Source organism: Tenrec ecaudatus, chromosome 3, assembly GCF_050624435.1.
Source record: "Tenrec ecaudatus isolate mTenEca1 chromosome 3, mTenEca1.hap1, whole genome shotgun sequence".
Taxonomy (NCBI): domain Eukaryota; kingdom Metazoa; phylum Chordata; class Mammalia; order Afrosoricida; family Tenrecidae; genus Tenrec; species Tenrec ecaudatus.
The window spans coordinates 182,207,641-182,230,228 of NC_134532.1; the positions used below are offsets into that span (position 1 = coordinate 182,207,641).

A 22,588-nucleotide genomic window follows, 5' to 3' on the forward strand; every position below is an offset into this window, starting at 1 on the left:
GGACAGGAGGAAAGTAAAAGGAAATAAAGGAAAGAGCTAGGAGGCAAAGGACATTTATAGAGGTCTAAATACAGGCATGTACATACGTAAATATATTTATATATGATGATGGGGAAATAGATCTATGTGCATATATTTATAGGTTTAGTATTAAGGTAGCAGATGGACATTGGGCCTCCACTCAAGTACTCCCTCAATTCAAGAACACTTTATTCTATTGGCATTCCATTATGCTCACCTTCCAACACGGTCGCTGACGACACAGTGGGTGCATAAGCAAATATGAAGAAAGGTGATGATACCTGGCTATCAGAAGATACACCGTCTGCGGTCTTGGAGGCTTGAAGGTAAACTAGTGGCTATCTAGCTAAGAAGCAACAAAGCCCATATGGAAGAAGTACACCACCCTGTGTGATCAAGGGGTGTCGAAGGGATCAGATATCAAGCATCAAAGAACAAAAAAATCATATCATTGTGAATGAGGGTGAGTTCAGAATGGGGACCCAAAGTCCACCTGTAGGCAACTGGGCATCCCCTTATAGAATCGTCACAGGGAGGAGACAAGCAGTCAGGGTTCAGTGTAGTAATGATAAAACATGCAACTTTCCTCTAGTTCTTAAATGCTTTCTCCTCCTCACTATCATGATCCCAATTATACCTTGCAAATCCAGCTAGACCTGAGGGTGTACATTGGTACAGATAGGAACTGGAAACACAGGGAATTCAGGACAGATGAACACCTTAGGACCAGTGGGGAAAGTGGCGATACCGGGAGGGTGGAGGGAAGGTGTGGTAGAAAGGGGGAACTGATTACAAGGATCTACATATAAGCTCCTCCCTGGGGGACGGACAGCAGAAAAGTGGGTGAAGGGGTGTGTTGGACAGTGTAAGATATGACAAAAAAATTTATAAATTATCAAGGATTCTTGAGGGAGGGGGGGAAATGAGCTAATACCAAGGGCTCAAGTAGAAAGCAAATGTTTTGAGAATGATGATGGCAACAAATGTGCTTGACACAATAGATATATGTGTGGATTGTGATAAGAGTTGTACAAGCCCCAATAAAATGATTTTTTTAAAAAAACTGATTGGCTTCCCACATACTCCCTTAACCTGGCCGATGGCATGGAGTGGAACAGGGATGCCATTATCCATCATAATTATTGGTTATTCCTAAGTGCCTTATTTACTATTTTTTAAACTAAAAATTCTCTATTCTCCAAAAATACATATATCAAAATGTGAAGCTATTGTTTTTGAGCATGTCTTCTGTCTAGGTCTGTACATTTCTGGAGGTACTGTATTCATCACTGAGCCATTGGTTCTCAACCTTCCTAATGCTGCGACCCTTTAATGCAGTTCCTCATGTTGTCCTGACCCCCAACCATAACATTATTTTCATTGCTACTTCATAGCTGTAGTTTCACTACTGTTATGAATCAGGCAACCCCTTTGAAAGGGTTGTTCGACACCCCCCAAAGGGGTCACGACCCACAGGTTGAAAAACGTTGCTCTAAGCTTCCTCAAAGAATTCTGCATTCTTGGACTTATATCAAATGGCAGGTTGGGGCTTGGGCATCCTTGAGGGATTCAAAATCATGTTCCTTTTCAATATTCTTTGAGATGAGAATAAACTGAGTTATAGGAATAACTAAAAAAGTCTGAAAGAACACCATCAGGGTTATAGCATGGATATGTATTGGTTTTTACTTAAAATAGTGCCATGTTGTGTAGGTGGATTTTTATTGACCATACAATAACTCATCTTGTAGTTGTAGATATATTTCAAAAACTTACTTATTGTTATAATATCTGTAACAGCTCCCAAAAATTATTTTTAAAATATTAATTCTATAGTAGTGAACTTCAATATTTTTCTAATTTCTTAATCTGTTTTTGAGTTTAGCATTATACATTAGTGAATTGCTCTTTCAGTATATATTTCTGATTTGTACATTGATTTTTAATCTCACTAACATTGAGTCAATTCCAGCTCCTAGTGACCCTATAAGATGGTAAAAGTTCATCTGGTTTTCCCAAGACTCACACTTTATGGGTATAGAAAGCATCATTTTTCTCCCACAGAGAGGCTGGTGGTTTTGAACTCCTGACCTTAGTGGTTAGCAGTCCAACGTGTAACTCAATATGCTAATTAATGCCTTTGTCTATTTGATGGTTATTGTTGGTATTTTGTTTTGAGTGAATTGTCACTTGGCCATTTAGCAACAACCATTTGTGTTTTCCAGAATTACAAGTGATCATCTTTTGTGTATAGAAATGAGTATTGTATACCGCTTATAATCACATAAATAATTTCTTCTATTTTCTGTTCATAACTAAGAATGTTCACATATTTCAACCATTCTTAATGTGCTGGATTTTCTTTAATTTTCATTTTCAGATTCAACTTAACCTATTTGGTACTCAATTTGGTTGTAAAAAATAAATTTTATTTTGCTACATAATTTCTAAAGGTATTAACTAAAACAATACTCCCTTGTTTAATGAAACATTAACATTTAAACATGTAGGGAAATAAACTAAGAATAAATTCATGGAAATAAAAAAGAATAAATTCACGTTGAATATGGAACAAGTAGGAAAATAAATTTTCAGAAACATTCTTGAATCTAGAGTTTTAAGTTCTGTATATTTCCTGACATAGTCCAGTTGGAATGTAGTTGCTAATTTTGAAAAATCACTAATTCAGATTTTCTTATTTTTATAGTGCACTAGTAAAATTGATGAATAAATCAATAGAGGGAACAGCAGATGATGAAGAGGAGGGTGTAAGTCCAGATACTGCTATTCGTTCAGGACTTGAACTTCTTAAGGTACTTTCTAAACAATTTTATCTCCTTAATTTCCTCAGTCATAATCTTCATTATCTTTAGCATATGCTGGAGTCAGTCGTATTTTGGGAAGAATTATTGTAGAGGTTAAAAATTGGGGTATAAAACATATTTTACATAAGTAGTATTTTGATTTACTTTTTAAATAATTTACTGTGGTTTAAATACATTACCATGGGCTAAACCAATGGCACTATAAACAGAAGGACCTTATACTCCAAGGAGATGATTGATAGGGCTCTCTACCACAGGGTGGGGACATGGGTGAGGGGGAGACAGGGGAAAGAAAGTGGATGTTAACAAACCCAGGGACAAGGGAACAACAAGTGATTGATCTAAAATCGATGGTGAGGCAGGTGTAGGATGCCTGGTGGGGCTTGATCAAGGGCAGTGTAACCGAAAGGAATTACTGAAACCCGAATGAAGACCAAACATGATAGTGGGACAAGAGGAAAGTAAAAGGAAATAGAGGGGAAAACTAGGAGGCAAAGGGTACTTACAGAGGTCTAAATACAGATATGTACATATGTAAATATATTTATAAAGAAAAGGAAATCTAAGTACATATATTTATATGTTCAGTATTAAGGCAACAGATGGACATTAAGCCTCTACTGAAATACGCCGTCAATGCAAGAACACTTTGTTATAATAACCTGGCATTCTGTGATGCTTAGCTTCCCAACATGATTGCTAAAGACAAAATGGCTGCATAAACAAATGTGGTGAAGAAGGCTGATGGTGCCCAGCTATGAAAAGATAGAGCATCTGGTGTCTTAAAGGCTTGAAAATAAATAAAGGGACCATCTTGCTGAGAAGTAACAAAGTCCACATGGAAGAAGCAGACCAGCCTATGTGATTATGAGGTGTCAATGGGATCAAGTATCAGGCATCAAAGACCCAAAACAAAAAAATCATATCAATGTGAATAAGGGAGAATGTGGAGTGGAGACCCAAAGCCCATGTAGACAATTGGACATCCCTTACAGAACGGTCCCAAGGAAGTGACGAGCCAGCCAGGGTGCAGTATAGCACTGACAAAACATACAACTTTCTTCTAGTTCTTTAATGCTTCCTTCCCCACTATTATCATGACCCCAATTCTACCTTACAAATCCAGCTAGACTAGAGCATGTACATGGGTACAGATAAGAGCTGGAAACAGGGAAGCCAGGACAGATAAACCCCTCAGGACCAATAATGAAAGTAGCAATACCAGGAGGGGAAGGAAAAGGTGGGAGTAGAACACGGGAACCTATCACAATGATCTACATAGAATCCTCTCCCAGGGAGACGGACAACAGAAAAGTGGGTGAAGGGAGACATCAGTTAGTGTAAGACATGAAAAACTATTAACAATCCATAAATTATGAAGGGTTCATGAAGGAGGGATGGCAGGGGAGGAAAAAGAACAAAAGCTGATACCAAGGGCTAAAGTAGAAAGAAAACGTTTTGAAAATGATGACGGCAACAAATGTACAAATGTGCTTGACACAATGGATGGATGGATGGTGGGTGATAAGAGCTGTACAAGCTCCCAATAAAATGATTTTTTTAAAATTCTGTACCATAAAATAACAACAATGTCTGTAATGTGAACCAGAGGTAGATAGAAAACAGATTGAGGAATGGATTTGGGGCTCACACTTAATCCTAGCTCCAATGCAAGAACAATTCTTACGTCATTGTTAGACCTGCTCTATACACACCCTCATTAAAGAAACATGGAAGATATGGGTGCTACAGCAGAGTAGTAAATTTAAATGGTGCCCAGCTATCAAAGAGTCATGTGTGGGGTTCGTTTTCTAACAAGCAGCCATCTAAGTGGGACCTCAACCAAACCCACATGATAGAAGCACATCAACAGCTTGTAATCCAAGGATTCTAAATTATATCATCTAAATCTGAAGGAGAGTTTAAATTGTACAAGTCTAGTTTGAAACCTATGGATGACAGTGGAAGTCCAAAATACATTCACAGAATCTATACATGGATTGGGCCTCCAGGGATTCCCCTCTGACTATAAGGGGCAGAATGGCCTGGTTCTTAGAGTATTGGAGGAAGAATTATAGTAGATTAAAATGATAAATCTGGCTTGGATGGTTAAACCCATATCAGTTGATCTCTTATGATTCACTGTGAACTTGATCTGGGTTTTTTTTAATACCCTACCCCAAAATTGGAGCTTATCTGTTGTACTTTGTTATTTTTGGTAGTGTTCTTAAATCTCTGTTGTATATCTTTCTATGTTTTTTTAGGTATGTGAAACTCAGGTTGGGTGAATTTATAGAGACAGTAACTAGAATGAGGTTCCTGGGGTAGGGGATGGGGTGGCAACAGTAGAGGGTGAGTAATGAGGAGCCAGTGTCACGGAGTGCAAGAAAGAAGAAAATGGTTTGAAAATAATTGTGATTGTACAACACTGCTTGATATGACTGAACTATGAGTGCTGTGATGTTGGATTATGTCTTAATAAAATGGTTTGAAAAGTGATTTATTGTATTTAAGGTGAAAATTTGCATAGTAAATTGGGTTCTCGCTTTAAAATTTCTACACAAATTATTCGGTGATATGGGTTACATTTGGTACAATATATCACTCTCATTAATTACATTCTGATTATAGCATTTCCCATACTTCTAATTCCCTTTAACCTTCTTGTGAAGCACTCTGGTGGTGCGGTGGGTTACACACATTGGGCTGCTAACCACTATGTTGGATCAAACACACCAGCCACTCTGAGGGAGAAAGATGAGGCTTTCTGCTTCCTTAAAGATTTACAGACTCTGAAACCCACAGGTCCTATTTCTCTGTCCTGTAGGGTCATTGTAAGTCAAAATTGATTTTGTAGCAGTGAGAGTTACTTTGTTTTTCTTGGTTGGTAGTCCTGTAAGTTACTTGAAAGTTTTAGTGCTGGATTATTTAGCAGACACTTTTAAAATTACAAGTATGCATGCAAATGAATGAAAAGATAAGTGAAATATACATTGTGTTTATAAAGGACAAAGACACTATAATGATTAAAGAGTCAATTCTCAAAGAAGACTTAAAAATAAAATACCCCACCCATTAACAGCATAATTCATGTTTCTTCAATACACTGGGGACATTCTCTAAAATAGAACATATTTCAGGCCACATAAAAATAATTAACTCTGAGTGAACCAATGATCTCTCTAGCATAGAGACAAACTGCTCAGGTTAAAGTGGTTAATGTCACACAACCTTTTAAGTGGATACACCTAAACTTGAACTCCCTGTTATTGCAACAAGAAAAACATGTGACAAGTAGGCCTGCACCAATTCATTTTAAATCTCTCCCTCTTCCCTGCCCCCCACTTCCCTCACTATATTCATGAATCAACTAAATGGTAATGGGATTGTTTGTTTCTTGCAGTGGTGTTTATAGTTCTCATTATGTAGTTCTTTTACATCCTGTTAGGTTTCTTTTCTATATTGTTTCATTTGAAGGCTATTGTAAATAATATTGTTGGACTTGTATACTTCCACTTCCACTTAGCTGAATTCTGCAGTTTAGATCAATGGCATTCCTGTTGAATATCTGGGCTTTTCCATGTATAGGATTATTACAGTAGGCACTGATCTCTTTCTAATTAACCAGCCAGATTTTTCTCCTCTGAACTGTAACATATACTCCTTACATCCATATAAGAAGCAATAACTAATATTACCATTAAAAAGTGTGGTCCAATTCATACTCTCTACTAAGATCACATCTTAATCTCATCCTGTTCTTAGAAGATAATGTCCTTCAAAAATCAGACTATAACCACAGGTTAATAAAGTCCGAAATTATTAAGGGATTTTGGCTGGAAGGGCAGTATTAATTAACTGTAACTCGATTATGTCATCTGTGAGTAGAGATAACTTTATTCGTCCTTTCCAGCTCGAGTCTTTTCTTCCTCTTGTCATTGCTTTAGTCAGTATTTCCAATAAAATATTGAATAAGTAATTTTCTCGAGAGAAAAATTCTCAGCCTCTCTTTATTGAGAATAATATTTTTTTTGAGAATAATATTTACTGGCTGTTGGTTTTGCATGTGTGCCCTTAATTTATTGAGGTATTTCCTTTCCTGTGTTGCTGAGAGTTCTCTTCAGAAAAGAATGGTAAATTTTATTAAATACCCTTTTTTAACATCAGTTAAGATGATTGTATGATTCTTTTTCTTTGTTTTATTTATATGGTGATTTGTGATCATTAATTTTCTAATGTTGACTATTCTTTCTTCCCTAGTATTAATCCCATTTGATCATAGGTTCATAAAACAATTTCAGGATTTTTTAAGCCACTTGAGTGGAATAAATACAAATACCAACTCTTTGAATTTTTGTTAAAATTTCCCAATAAAACCATCTGGGCCAGAAATCAGATTCGTTGGTATACAATTTCCAATAATCTTAGTATGAACCGTTAATAATGTTCCTAATTTTATTTGCATTTTTCTTTTTTTTTTCCTCTGGCATTTGGTCAATAGTTTGTCATTATTGATCCTTCTTTCTGTTTTCCTGTTTCCCATTTATTTCTGGTCTGATTTTTATGATTCCTTTCTGGTAACTTTGGTTTATCTTACTCTTGCTTTTCTATTTATCCAAGTTATTACTTTTGAGTCTTCTTTTTAATGTGAGCATAATAATCGTTTTCTCTGAGCACTTGTTTTGGCTGTATACCAAAGATTTGTTACGTTGTATTTTAATTCTAATTTGATTTCCTCTATGATGCAAGGTTTTTGTTTTTTTAATCGATTTATTAGGGGTTCATACAACTCTTATCACAATTCATACATACATCAATTGTGTAAAGCACATCTGTACATTCATTGCCCTCATCATTCTCAAAACATTTGCTCTCTACTTAAGCCCCTGGCATCAGCTTCTCATTTTTCCCCTCCTTTATGAGCCTTTTATAATTTATAAATTATTATTTTGTCATATTTGCCCTATCCAACATCTCCCTTCACCCACTTTTCTATTGTCCATCCCCCAGGGAGGAGGTCACATATAGATCCTTGTAATCGGTTCTCTCTTTCCAACCCAGTCTCCCTCTACCCTCCCAGTATCACCACTCACACCACTGGTCCTGAAGGGATCATCTGCCCTTGATTCCCTGTGTTTCCAGTTCCTATCTGTACCAGTGTACATCCTGTGGTCTAGCCAGACCTGGAAGGTAGAATTTGGATCATGGCAGGGGGGCGGGAGGGGGCGGAAAAGAAGCATTTAGGAACTCGAAGAAAGTTTTATTTTTCATCAGTGCTGCATCACACCTTGACTGGCTCGTCTCCTCCAGTGGCCGACAAATGGGCTTTGGATCTCCACTCTGCACTCCCTTCTTCATTCACTGTGTTAAGATTTTTTTTTTTGTTCTGATGAAGCCTTACACCTTCAGGCCTTTAAGACCCTAGAAGCTATACCTTTTGATAGCCAGGCACCATTATCTTTTTTCACCACATTTGCTTATACACCCATTTGTCTTCAGCGATCATGTCATGGAAGTGTGCACCCAATGATATAATTTTTTGTTCTTTGATGCCTGATAATTGATCCCTTTGGCACCTTGTGATCACACAGGCTGGTGTGTTCTTCCATGTAGGCTTTGTTGCTTCTAAGTTAGATGGCCGCTTGTTTACACTTAAGGCTTTTAAGACACCAGATGCTATATCTTTTGATATCCGGGCACCATCACCTTTCTTTATCACATTTGCTTATTCACCCGCTTTGTCTTCAGCAGTTGTGTCAGGAAGGTGAGCATCATAGAATGCCAATTTAATAGAAGAAAGTATTCTTGCATTGAGGGAGTACTTGAGTGGAGGCCCAATGTCCTTCTGCTACCTTAATACTAAACCTATAAATATAGGCACATAGATCTATTTCCCCATCCTCATATATAAATGTTTGTATATGTACATGTCTTTATCTAGACTTCTATAAATGCCCTTTGCCTCCCAGCTCTTTCCTCTTATTTCCCTTGACTTTCTTCCTGTCCCACTATTCATGTTCAGTCCCCACCAGGGTTTCAGCAATTCCTCTTGGTTACATTACTCTTGATCATGATCTACCAGGTCTCCCACACCCTCCTCACCTCCAATTTGGATCACTTGTTGTTCCCTTGTCCCTAGGTTTGTTAACACCACTTCCTTTCCCCCAACCTCTCCCTATCTCATGTCCCCCCAGAACTTTTGGTCCTCCTGTTTTATTCTCAGATTGTTCATCCAGCCTATCATTTAAACAGACCTGTGGAGATAATAACATGCACAAAAATAAGACAGAGCAAAACCAAGCAACAATATACAACAAAACAGCAACAAACCACTGACAAATTAGAAGCACAACAAGAAAGAAAAGCTTGTAGTTAGCTCAAGAATCATTTGGACCCAAGGTTTTTCTTACTCTCCCTGTGACAAATTTATAATTTTTTAACATCATGGTCTGAGAAGATATTTTGCATGATTTTAAACTTTTAAAATATTACAGTTTTCTTTGTGGCTTAAAATGTGGTCTGGTATAAAGATTGTTTCATGTGCTTTGGGGAAGAATTTGAATTCTGCTGCTATTGGGTAATGTTGTCTTTTTAAGATTTTCATGCCTTCTCTGTGAACGAACCCTTTAATCATTATATAATGCCTTGGTCTTTTCTAAAAATAATGTTTTATGTTTCATTCATCATTTGTGTTCCTGCTAATATATACTTGTCTGCTAAATATTTCCAGTCTGAACTTTCAAAGAACATAATAGGACTTCCCAACAAGAAAAAGGGGGGAAAAACCAACTCACTACTATAAGAACCCTGTAGGACAGCAGAGAACTACCCCTGTGGGTGACTGAGGCTGTAGATCCTCTGAATGAAGAGCAGCTGGTTGGTAGTTTCAACTGCTGACCTTGTTAGAAACCCAACCTGTAACCCACTGTGCCACCAGGACTGCCCACAGAAAATCATAACATGGCCGTGTCAGATCACGGGACCTTGAAGCAATTAGTAACCGCAATAGACCCAAAAGGAATTTTCAAGGAAATGAGCAATTAGCCAGGGTCAAGTCCAGCCAGATTATGTGCTAAAGTTGACCTAATATAGGGAATTAGCATTCTCAAGGGAAATAGTGCTCGGCATATTTTAGGGGCGTTAGAGTTAAAGCTGACAGAATCTGTGAAGTAATGCAAATGAAGATTGAGTCCAGTTGTTAAGGGCTTTTGAGGCAAGAAGTTACTTTGTGTAAGGACTTTTAACCTGACTTTTAACATAATATGGTACTTAATCGAAGTTTCATTGGCTAGAGCAGAGAGGGGAAGAAAATGAAAGGAAAAAGATATTGAGACTATTCTGATATAGAGTAGACAAACAGTGGATAGGGCTGTGTTGGCCTTAAATATTATTTCATTGAGATCATTGATTTAATTTTTAATATGTGAGTCATATTTTTAAAATAGGTTGCTTGTGACTTAGCTTTTCATATTTAATTTGTCACTTTTATGTAAATAATCTCAAAACCTTGTTAATTAAAATTTATCGCAGTGACCCTTATCAAATGAGAGGATTTCTCCACTGACTTTATGTCCCACTAAATAAATGTTTATTGGGTAAATTAATGAAGACTACCTGATTTATATCCCTTTACTTCTGCCTCCACACATTTAACCTTTATCCTCTTAATACACTATCTACATTGTTTTTACTTTGTGGAAGATAAACTTTCAAGATATAGCATAACTAACTTGCTGTAGTTTCCTTAATGATAGGCTAGGACTCATATCTTCTTTTCTATTTTCAGTACTTACCACAGGGTCTAACAAATTGTGCATACTCAATACATGTTGCAAGACATAATTGCTTTATATTTTGATATTGTTTGTTCAAAGAAAACTATAAAATAACTTAAAAGAAACCAAAATAATCTACATAAATGGAAAAATAATTCAAGCTCATGCATACATAGGAAGATTTAACATTGTAAAAATATCACTACTACCCAAAAACAATCTATGAAAACAATGCAAGTAGGGAATGATATAACTCTACTAGCTCCAATAAAATGGCTTTATGGTGGAGGGATGGGGAATAAATGAAACAATACAGTTCTGAACCAGATTCCAACTACATTCTTCTCTTTTTTTTTTTAAGTTTTATTAGCACTTCAACCATATATCATATGAGTGGGTACCCCCCCCCCCAAAACTGGAATTATGCTGGACAGGGCAGAGCTTTCCTAATACAGATGTTCCCACTAGGCGAGTATCGAACAATTCACTCTGAGTTAGTGCACCCAGTGGCATATCCTGGGAAGGTTCTGTCTGGTCACAGTGCATTTTTTCATAAAAGCAATTTCACTCAAGCCTCATTTTTTGGGATGGCCAATTTAAAGGAACAGTGTGCAGCTGTGAAATTTTGTTTCCTGGTCGGGAAAAATGCCACAGAAAAGTTGTGATGTTGAGCAATGCTTACAAGGACAGAGCTATGGAAAAACTCAAGTATATGAGTGGTTTTCTCATTTCAAAAATGGTGAAATGTCAATTGATGATGTCGACTTCCCTAATGGGCGAAAATGTCACCTTGTCATTTGGAGTTCATTCCACAAGGTCAGGCTGTTAATCTTTTTATTTCAGAGGTTCTGAAAAGATTGTGTAACAGTGTGTGACAAAAGAGGCCTGATTTGTGGCAGACGGGGGACTGGTTTTGCCACCACGACAATGCACCTGCTCACATAGTCATCTCAGTGTGCCAGTTTTGGGCAAAAAAAAAACCGCGTGCCTCTCTTGCCCCATACACTTTACTCACTTGAGCTCTCTCCATGTGACTTCTTTTTGTTTCCATGAATGAAGAGGGACATGCAAGGACAGCGATTTGACGATGTAGAAGACATGAACAAAAAACGAGGGAGTGCTATCAGCCATCCGAACAGATGACTTTGAAAAATGTTTCCAAGAATGGAATCTCAGATTTAACAATTATATTAAGTATAATAGAGAGTACTTTGAAAATGATAAGGGTTTTTAAAAATTAAATACATAACTTTGGAAAAAAATCCTGGTTTTTGGGGGTTTCCCTCATACAATTCATTAATTCATTCATATCAAGAAGAGTTGTACAACTGGCATCGCATTCAATTCTAGAACATTTGCTTCTTCCTTGAAGTCATTGTTATTCATGTATTTTTTCTTCTAATTGCGGCAAAGATATACACAACGGAACATTCTCCAATTCCATAACTTCTACTTGTATAATTCATTGTAAATTATTCTACCACCATTGACATTAACTCAATGTACCCTATACAACAATTATTTCCCCTTCACCTATGGTAACCATTGGACAAGTTTGGTTCTCCACCCCCTCCCCATCCCCTGTGGTTTTCTTGATAAAGTATTCAAACCTCATATACTTTCATGGTTAAATCACTTTTAAAATGAATCTCATAATCACAGTCAATCCTAGTTCTTCCTCCCCATCTCACATTTATTGCTTGCTTCCCAAATCCCCTCACCCTCCCTATTTCCCACCCCACATCCCTCTAAACCATTGCATCATTTATTGTGTCTATTCATCTACTTCCATGCTTTAGAAACTGGGAAATCCACCAATAACAAAAAAAATTAAGTGTTAAGGATTAAATGATAATATAAATAATGAGTAAGAAAGAAAAGACCACTGTCAATATTTTAAAACACAGTGCAGAAATTATTGTCATGGACCAAGCACGAAATAGTTGAGCCTAGAACAATTTCAGGTTGGGTCAAGAAGGAGGCCAACTGACCACATATCAAGTTTGAGCCAGTTCAGTATAATCAAGTGTACAGTGCTCGCTGTATTATAGTAAAGCTGATGCAGACCCTTGCTGAGGCTAGACGGGATCTGCCAGAGACCCAAATCTGACTAGATACACTGTCATTCATAGCCTACTGTAAATTGCGTGTTCGCATTTTAAGATCTGATGCTTTTCCCTTCATCACATGTGGATTTCGTTACTCAGCTACATTCTTTAAGGAAATGTAAAAACTAATTGCTTTATATGGAAAGGGAAGAGACCCGGAATAAACTGAATTTTTTAAGGAGAAGAACCATGTAAGAGGCCTGTCACTACTGGACCTCAAAACCTGTTACAGAGTCACAGTAGTATTACAGCCTAGTAATAGTACATTAATGGGTATAAACCAATGGAACCAATTAAAAAACTTAGAAATAAAAGGGCAAGTCTCCATCTACAGAAAAATAAAACTGGACCCAAACCTCACCCCATGTATAAAAAAATGAATTCAAGATGGATCAAAATGCACCTGTAAGTCCCAGAGTTATAATGAGCATTAGTGAAAAAATAGGGACAAACTTAGGAGCCCTCTTGCAAGGCATTGGCACTATCAAATATGAAGGAGGCACAGACAGTGCAGGCCAATAGATGCCTGGGGACCTACTTGAAATAAGACATGCATCATCCGAATTCTACCTTGCAGGGCTGGATGGGGCAGAGGTTGTACACTGGTACATAGGGCTGGAGGCACAGGGAATCCAGGGTGGATGATACCTTCAGGACCAAGGATGTGAGGGGCGATGCTGGGAGAGTGTAGGGTGAGTGGGTTGGAAAGGGGGAACTGATTACAGGGATCCACATGTGATCTCCTCCCTGGGAGAGGGATGGCAGAGAAGCGGGGGAAGGGAGACTCCGGATAGAGCAAGACAGGACAAAATAACGATGTATAAATTACAAAGGGCACATGAGGGAAGGGGGAACAAAAGAGGGCCTGATGCAAAGGGCTTAAGTGGAGAGCAAATGCTTTGAGAATGGGGCGGGGAATGTACGGATGTTCTTTATACAATTGATGTATGTATATGTATGGACTGTGATAAGAGTTGTATGAGCCCCTAATAAAACGTTTAAAACAAAACAAAAAAAAGACATGCATCAAAGATTAAAAAAGATTTGGATTAGGGAAAAATAGCAATAACACAACAGAAAAGGGACAAATCTCTGAAATGTAATGAAAATTGCAATACCATAAAAATAAAATCAATAATTTAAAAGTGGGCAAAGGACTTAAGTTAACAAAAATGACATTCAAATGGCTCACAAACAGGTGAAAATATGCTTGCTCAGTATTATTAGCCATCCAGGTGATGCAAATCAAAACAATAAGGAACCTTGCACTGACAACCCAATTTAAAAAATAAAATCCTGGAGAGAATGCAGAAAAGTGAGAACTCTCTTGCCTTGCTGGTGGGCCTGTACAATCATTGCAGTAAGCCATGTGACACTAACTCAAACAGCATTGAATAAGAATTCCATAGTACCCAGCAACATCTCGCCTGGGTATGTACCCTAAAGCCGTAATAACCAGAAGATGAAGACATGTCCACTCCCACATTCTTTGCAACACTATTCATAACAAGTTAGTCTTGCTTGGTCAATTGTTGGGGTTACTTTTTACTAAATTTCATTTTCTATTACCCAATTTTTAAGCAGTTATCCAATTTCCATGTATTTGATTTTTTTCCCTTTATCATCTATTGTTTTCTAATTTTATAGCGTCATGAGCATATGCTTTGTATTATCTCTGTGTTTGGATTTATTGAGGTTACTCTTTGGTCCATGTGCAGTGGAATGTTTCATGTATGCTGGAAAAAATGTCTTAAGTGCTCTGTATGTGTCTGGTTGATTGTATTATTTAATTCTTCTGTGTCTTTGTTTATTTCTAGTTGCTCCATCCTTCATCAACAGTAGTGTATTAATAAGAAAATTTTATTGTGTAGCGTTATCTATTCTCTCCAAGTTTATGTTTGATTAATGTATTTTGAGGTTCTTTACGTAGATATTCATTATCATTAAATCCTCTTTTTTTTTTTAAATCAGGCAGTAAGCCCTTTGTTTATTCAATTTAAAGATTTTTTTTTAACATTTTATTAGGGGCTCATGCAACTCTTACCACAATCCATACATATACATACATCAGTTGTATAAAGCACATCTGTACATTCTTTTCCCTATTCATTTTCTTTTTTTTAAGGCATTTTATTTATTTATCTATCTATTTATTTATTTATTTACATTTTATTAGGGGCTCATACAACTCTTATCACAATCCGTACATTCTTTGCCCTAATCATTTTCCTTTTTTTAAACATTTTATTAGGGGCTCATACAACTCTTATCACAATCCATGCATATGCATACATCAATTGTATAAAGCACATCTGTACATTCTTTGCCCTAATCATTTTTTTCTTTTCTTTTTTTATATTTTATTAGGGACTCATACAACTCTTATCACAATCCACACATATACATACATCAATTGTATAAAGCACATCCTTACATTCTTTGCCCTAATCACTCTCAAAGCATTTGCTCTCCACTTAAGCCCTCTGCATCAGGTCCTCTTTTTTTTTCCCCTCCCTCTGTCCTAATCACTTTCAAATCATTTGCTCTCCACTTAAACCCTTTGCATCAAGTCCTCTTTTTTTCCCCTCCCTCCACACTCCTCCCTCCCTCATGAGCCCTTGATAATTTATAAATTATTATTTTGTCATATCTTGCCCTATCCGGAGTCTCCCTTCACCCCATTTTATTCCTCTTTTTCAAATGACTCTTTAACCATGATATAATGTCCTTTATCTCTTATGATGGATTTTGCTTTAAAATCTATTTTATCAGAAATTAATACTGTAACTGCTGCTTTTTTTTAGCTTAGTTTGTTATATTTCCTTCCTTAATTTTAGTCTGTTTGTCTTCACATCTAAAGTGTGTCTCTTGTAAACAACAAATTGGTGGGTTTTGTTTCTTATCCATTCTGCTACTCTCCTTATCTTGACTAACACATTTAATCCATTTACATTCAGTGTCATTATTGGTTGGTATGAATATATTGCCACCATTTTACTATGTGTTTATTTTTGATGTTGCTGATTTCTTTATTTCATATAAATGTCTGTGCTGACTTAAAACTTCATGTAATTTCTTCATTGTTTTTGTTTGTGTGCTAAATCTTTGTGTTTTATTTTGATGGAGTTTATTCATTTTGAGATTGCCCTGTAATTTATTTTCTTCCCAAATTTAAAAGTCTGTGTCTATCTTTAAATCTTGATTTCCTATTCATTTGAAAGTTTTAAACTATACCCTTTATTTACTTTGTAATTGTCATCATTATAAATTAATATATTTCTGGTTCTGTTTTCAGTCTTGTAGGTGTCTTACTTTTGGATACTTCTATATCGAGGTTGATCTATAAGTGTTGCTATTTTTGTTAATCTCAGGTTGTCTTCTATAGTTGATTTTTCTGTACAGTGAACTCCCTGTAGTATTTCCTTGAAGGTTGCTCTGGTTTTTTCAAATTCCTTTCACTTCTGTCTATTTGGAATTGTTCTGATTTCACCCTTGTACTTAAGGGACAGTTTTACTGAATATGTGATTCTTGGTTAGCTTTTTGGTTTTCCTTGCAAATTTTTATGTATTTATTTATACACACACATCATCATCATCCTAATGCCTTCTTGCCTGCATGGTTTCTGATTAAAAATTAGAGTTTAGTCTTAATGGTTTCTCTTTGTAGGTAACTTTTCAAGCTCTTACTAGGATTCTTTCCTTGCCTTTTGTTTTGAAAAGTTTGAATATGATATAATGATTTTCTTCTGAGGCCTAACCTGTTTGGGGTTCTTTTAACATTTGAGTGCATTATCTTCTCATCTTTCATGAGTTTAAGGCAAGTTTTTTTCCTACAACTCATTGATAATTTCATCTGTTTTTGGTGTTTCTTCCTGTTATGGAATTCCAATCACACATAAGTTATTTCTCTTGACAGTGTACTGCATAATTCTTGGGTTCTCTTTGGATTTTTTTTTTTTTTTTTTTTTTGCGGGTGACTGGTTCAATTTTATTCATGCAAAGCTTCAACTTATATATTCTTTTTCTTGGCTTAAAGTTTATGGCCTGAGGTCATACATCAGGAAATTCTCAGGCCACAAGGCCATGACAAGTTAAATAAATCACATCATGATTCTTGGTTAAAAATTAGTACATCTTGAAACCAAAACTTTCTCAACTACAAGGGTGATAGACATAAACCTTCTAACAACAACTGAGCACACTTCATCCAACTAGGGCACATTGTTCTAACTATGAAATCAATAGAGCATTAATACATTTCATTATCAAAAATTACTTGACAGGCTTTAGCTGTTCTTTCTTAGGCTGTTCCTCTAGGGCTTTCGTTTCTTGTTCTACTAAGTTCACATAAATTAAACTCCCAAAAGTCTTTCTGTAACAAGGTATGACTCTGGATTTTTTTGTTGTGGTTGTTGCTCCTCTCATAACTCAAATTCACTGCCATCAAGTAGAATGCGTAGTAACCCTATAGGACAAGGTAGAGGTGCTCCTGTGACGTGCTGAGACCGTAACTGGTGCTGACAAAAAATACTGAAAGTATCATCGACTGCCAAAAGAACAAGCAGACCTGTCTTTAGAGAAGTACAGCCAGAATGCTCTCTATATGGCACGGCCTCATCTCAGATACTTTAGACACACTATAAGGGAACACTGGGCAACAATGAGTTGAACTATTTTTGATAACAAGAGTAAATGGTGGGAAATGGAAGGAAAAAAAACATGAGGGAAAGAATGGTCCCGGGAGAAGGACAAAAATCTTGGGTAAAGTAGAGGGGCAATGAAGAAGTAAAAGGCCCCCTGCAAGCTGGATTGACACCGCGGATGCAACAATATTAGGCCATTTTGAAGATGCCACATGATCGACAGTGTCTTCTGTTGTACCTGGGGTTGCTATGAGTCAACTCAAAGCACCTAACAACAGTAGATCCTCAACATGAACAAGTTGCTGGACTCCAGGGCATATCTAAACCACACCCCATTACTCCCTCTCCCACCTTCTTCCTTTCCTCTTGGCATCATTCAGCAGCCTGGCAGGCTTTCACTTCAGCAAAGGACCCTGTAGCAGCTCCTCTACCCATGCCACAAGCTCTTGACTCCAACAGCAGCTGCTCATGATCAGGAATCGGTCACATCAATCAGGGAGTGGCAGTCAAGGCCACAACCAGTCCCTGTGCCCACCTCTTTGATCCCCTCCTACACCCTAACATGCAGCAATGTTTGGGTCCATCAACCAGCCCAGCCACATACCCAGCAAGTCTGCCCTTCCCATATCCAGTGAATACAGCTCTCAAGCTTTGTCCATCAGACTACCATCAGGTTTTAAATTTAGTCTTTATAAAAATTTAACTAGATTGTACTGGGACTGCATATATAATATGCAGGTATGTAACATCTAAATCGCATAACATCTGATTACACATTGGGAAAATTTAACAGCACATAATTGTAATTAAAAATTCACAGTAATAGCTTCTTTGTTGATAGCTATAGTAAATGGATTTTTTTGGTGATGGATTTCTTACTTTATAGGATATTTTTACCAGTCAAAGCTCACAGTAAACTCTTAGTACACATTATATAAAAATTGGACTATTAAGTTTGGAATTTTTATATTGAGTAAACATTCCTTAAATCCAAATATATATTTATAAAATGATAGAATTATTAACATTGTAATATCATTGTGTATACATTCCAAGTCACACACTAGAAGAGGGGGAAGAATAAAAAGGACAAAAGCTGAATATCTACTGTCATAAAGAACTACCTGGAAGTTACTACACAGTAGCCTCAATTAACTACAAGAGCAGATTATGGCATGTTGTCTATTCTGTGCAGTTAGGATAAGCAGACTGTAATTTGTGTGTTTTTTTAAGATTTTTTTCTGAATTTAAATCATTGTCTGCACTTCTAAAGCTGTATCTATTCCTGCAGGTACTGTCTTTCACACATCCTACCTCGTTCCACTCGGCAGAGACATATGAGTCCCTGTTACAGTGCCTGAGAATGGAAGATGACAAAGTAGCAGAAGCTGCTATACAAATTTTTAGGAATACAGGCCACAAAATAGAAACAGACCTTCCCCAGATAAGATCGTGAGTATATTTTTTCTTATAATAAATATCTTATTCCTTTAAGAATCCTAGCCATAGAATCATATCCCTTTTGTGTGTAGGGGGCTAGAATAAAGACAACTTCATTCAGAAGCTGATTTTTGTTTATAGTAAAATTACTTTTTCAATATTATGTTATCTAAAGTTATCAGTAGAATTTAACATCTACCACCTGCATATCTGACCCCAAAATGAAGTCGTCTACTCAGTAAAATATTCATTGGTGGGTAGCAGTGGTGCAACTATTGCTTTCACCTCTCCCCCAGCTCACCTCTCCTTTTCTCCCTCTCAAGAATGAGGCATGTTTACTTTTGTCTAGTTTTGTTTTCATTTTGACATGTTAAGGAGGATCGTTGCCTTAGGATCAAACTTCATGCTGAAGGTTTTTATTTAGACTTCATTCAACCCTTTAGGGAATATGCAAGTAATTCTTAGTATCCATTCATAAATCATTTTTCTTCTCAGGATAACAATAAGACAAGAGGACTTTAGAAAAGTAAAAAAGAGCCAGTGTTGACATTTTGATGTGTATGGGTTTTGTTTTTCGTGGATATGTTTGTCTATCTGCCTAAAGTGTACGGCAGTTTTGATAGGTTCGAGTAAACATGTCCTTTTCATTTTACTTGTTTTCTAATACCATTTGTAGGTACCAAACTTCACTATTTTCTAGCTCTGTCCTGTAGGAGGCTCAAGTTTTTCTAATCTATATTATAGCTTTAAGTAATAAATAGTCCTTTGAGTAGTTGAACAGTCCATGGTGCACACATTTAATATTTGCTAGATGTTTTTTAATATTTTTCCCTCAGTATACTTGCACACGTCTATCATTTTAGGTTTTTGAAATAACTGATGAAAACTGTATAAGGAATGTAGGAAATTAGAAGTATGACCCCAAGAAATAACTACCTTAGTTTGTTTCTCAAAGAAATCTGAGTACTTAGAAGATAGCATGCATTCAAATAGGGGAAGTAATGCAGGAGGTATTACTTGTGGTGTTTGATTGTTTTTTCACTATTGATATTTTTTACAGGACCTTAATTCCTATTTTACATCAAAAAGCAAAGCGAGGTACTCCACACCAAGCAAAACAGGCTGTGCACTGCATACATGCCATATTTACAAATAAAGAAGTCCAACTTGCACAGATTTTTGAGGTATGTATAATATATAGGATGTATGTTGGGCTTTATTTTTTTTTAAGTGTTCTGGTTGTTTATACATTCCAAGTGACATAGAGGTTTGCACATCAAGCTGCCAACCACACGATCCGAGGTTCAAACTCTCCAAGCTGGTCTGCAGGAGATACATAAGACTATCCACTCCAAAGTCAGAAACTCACAGGGGTGGTTCGACTTTGTCCTCTGTGATCGCTGTGAGTTGCAGTCAACTTGATGGCAGTGAGGTTTTGTTTTTGGTGTTTTCATCATAGCTAAAGCTAGAGGTTTTTAGCCTTTCTGATTTTAATTTAAATTATGTGACAGCAGATACCTCGTGTTTCTTTTTCAGTACCATAATCCCAGCCTTTCATTTATATTTTGAACTTAATTTATATTGAATGATAATGTACCCGTGACATTTTGTCTTTGTTTGAGGCTTGTTGGCTGAAGTTCATTTATCCTTACTGAGCATTGAGTTGATGATTTCGAAACCTCATCTATCTGACAACTCTATAGAATCGTTTGACTCAGTATGCTCTTATAGCATTATCTGTTTAAAAATTGAGTACCATATTAACCAAACCCAGACAACTTATATTTTCTTTGATTCAAATTCATTTTAAACTGCCTCCCAGGCCACTTCCAGAGAACTGGAAAATAATGCTGATTTCAGTGAAGTAGAAATGCTAGCATGGTGCAATATACTCCTCGTTGCATGTGCACGGGGTCACGTGTGCTTTTCTACATTCTTTCCATTTTCAGTTTCAATGGCTAAGAACCAAGAGTTGGTGTGGCTACAGTTACTTATGGCCATATATCACTAGACTAGATTGACTTTGGCCACATTACATTCAGAAATGTGTTTTAATAGAATGTCTAGACATTTATAAAACAAACTAGTAATTTTGTCTATTTTATTTTTATAGCCACTCAGTAGGAGTCTGAATGCAGATGTACCAGAACAACTTATAACTCCATTAGTTTCTTTGGGCCACATTTCTATGTTAGCACCAGATCAGTTTGCTTCCCCAATGAAATCTGTAGTCGCAAATTTTATTGTGAAAGATCTACTAATGAATGACAGGGTAAGTTTCACCATCGTCATGAGAACATACAGCTGTGGTATTACTCCTAGAGCTTGTAATATTAAAACTCCTATCTTCATTTGTCTCAGAAAATATTTGCTTCTTTCTATAATTCTCTTATCCTTTTAAGTTATTATATAATTCACTCCCTTATTTGCTTACTCAAATTTTCAAATGCTTTCTGACTTCTCAGTAGCTGTTACTTGAACTTGACATTCAAGAATGGGGAAAAGAGACCATGTGATGAATGTCTTAGGAAGTTAAAATGTAAATCAAATACTTTATCCTAACCTTTAGGGAAAATTGAGAACGTTCTGGGGCATTTGAACTTTTTTTTTTTTTTTAACAAAAACGGTTTTTAAATAAGTAAGCTTGAGTTATACTAACCTTTTGAAATATACCAAAAGGACCTCAAGCTTTTGGCACTAAATATGAGGGTAAGTAAAAGTATTACTGTAAAATAAAAACCTTTAGAAAGCAAAAATATCAAAAATTAAAGATATTGTTTCTTAACATCTGCATTTATATATTTCTAAAGGCAGTACTTTCCATCTTTCCTTAGAAATTATTTCTCTTTCCTTTACAAAGTTTCCAAACCGCAGTCTGGGCATCCTCGAGGACTAAAGTCTTACTCCATGTAGATGTTTTATGAGGTTAGGGAACCAAAAGAAAGGGACAAGATGAGGGCTATAGGAAAATAAGGTAATTTTCCCCAAGAAATTAACAGAGGACAGACCTTCCCTCAAAGAATGAGTGGGTGCATTGCTAGGATGGGAAAACTTCCTCAGCAACACAGCTCTTTGTGTTTCTTAAAACTTCTTCCTATTAAGTCCTGGAGTTTCCCTGTGCTCCTCAGGAAAATCTAAGGTTACCCCCTGGAAATTTCGCCCACCCAACCCCCAGAAGTCACCCTAGCCTTCAGAGCTGGCCTGTTGGCCTGGGAGTTTCCTTATACACTCGAATATAAGCCAACCCAAGTGTAAGCCGAGGTACCTAATTACCTGGGAAACCAGAAAAACTGATTGCCTCGAGTATAAGCCTAGGGTGGAAAATGCAGAAACTATTGGTGAGTTTCAATAATCAAAACAAATGAAAATAAAATTTACTAAAAATTGAGACATCAATGGGGTAATGTGTTTAAATAATTATTTTAAATAAAAACATAAATAAAAGGACAAGTCATTTAACATTAGTAAACCAGCACAGTAAGTGGAAAATAGGTTCAACAAAAACAATAAGATACAACAGTGACACCTTAAGAGTACTATTCCCTGAGCCCAATCAGCCACCAAGCTAAAGTATAAAGAGTTAAAATCCTTCAAAACTGGATTCCTCAGCATCATCCGTATCCCAATGCAGAGCTTCAGCTGGTGTGAGGTCATCATAGACGCTGTCCTCACTGCTATCGCCGTCATCACCATCACTGCTGTCATTTTCATACAAAGCGCAATCTTCACTGCCATCCATAGCATTACTAATACTACATTTCTGGAAGGCACGTCGC

General features: G+C 36.7%; 1 protein-coding gene across 5 annotated transcripts in view; it reads left to right on the plus strand.

The window, feature by feature from the left end:
- The window catches only part of PDS5A (PDS5 cohesin associated factor A), a 138,918-nt gene that overhangs the window by 87,781 nt on the left and 28,549 nt on the right, over window positions 1–22,588 (plus strand). For all 5 annotated transcript variants that reach the window (XM_075544409.1, XM_075544411.1, XM_075544410.1 and 2 more), the window contains 4 exons: window positions 2,729–2,834; window positions 18,664–18,824; window positions 19,873–19,996; window positions 20,926–21,084. In XM_075544409.1, the coding sequence (XP_075400524.1) occupies window positions 2,729–2,834; window positions 18,664–18,824; window positions 19,873–19,996; window positions 20,926–21,084 (550 nt within the window). The remainder of the gene's footprint in view (window positions 1–2,728; window positions 2,835–18,663; window positions 18,825–19,872; window positions 19,997–20,925; window positions 21,085–22,588) is intronic.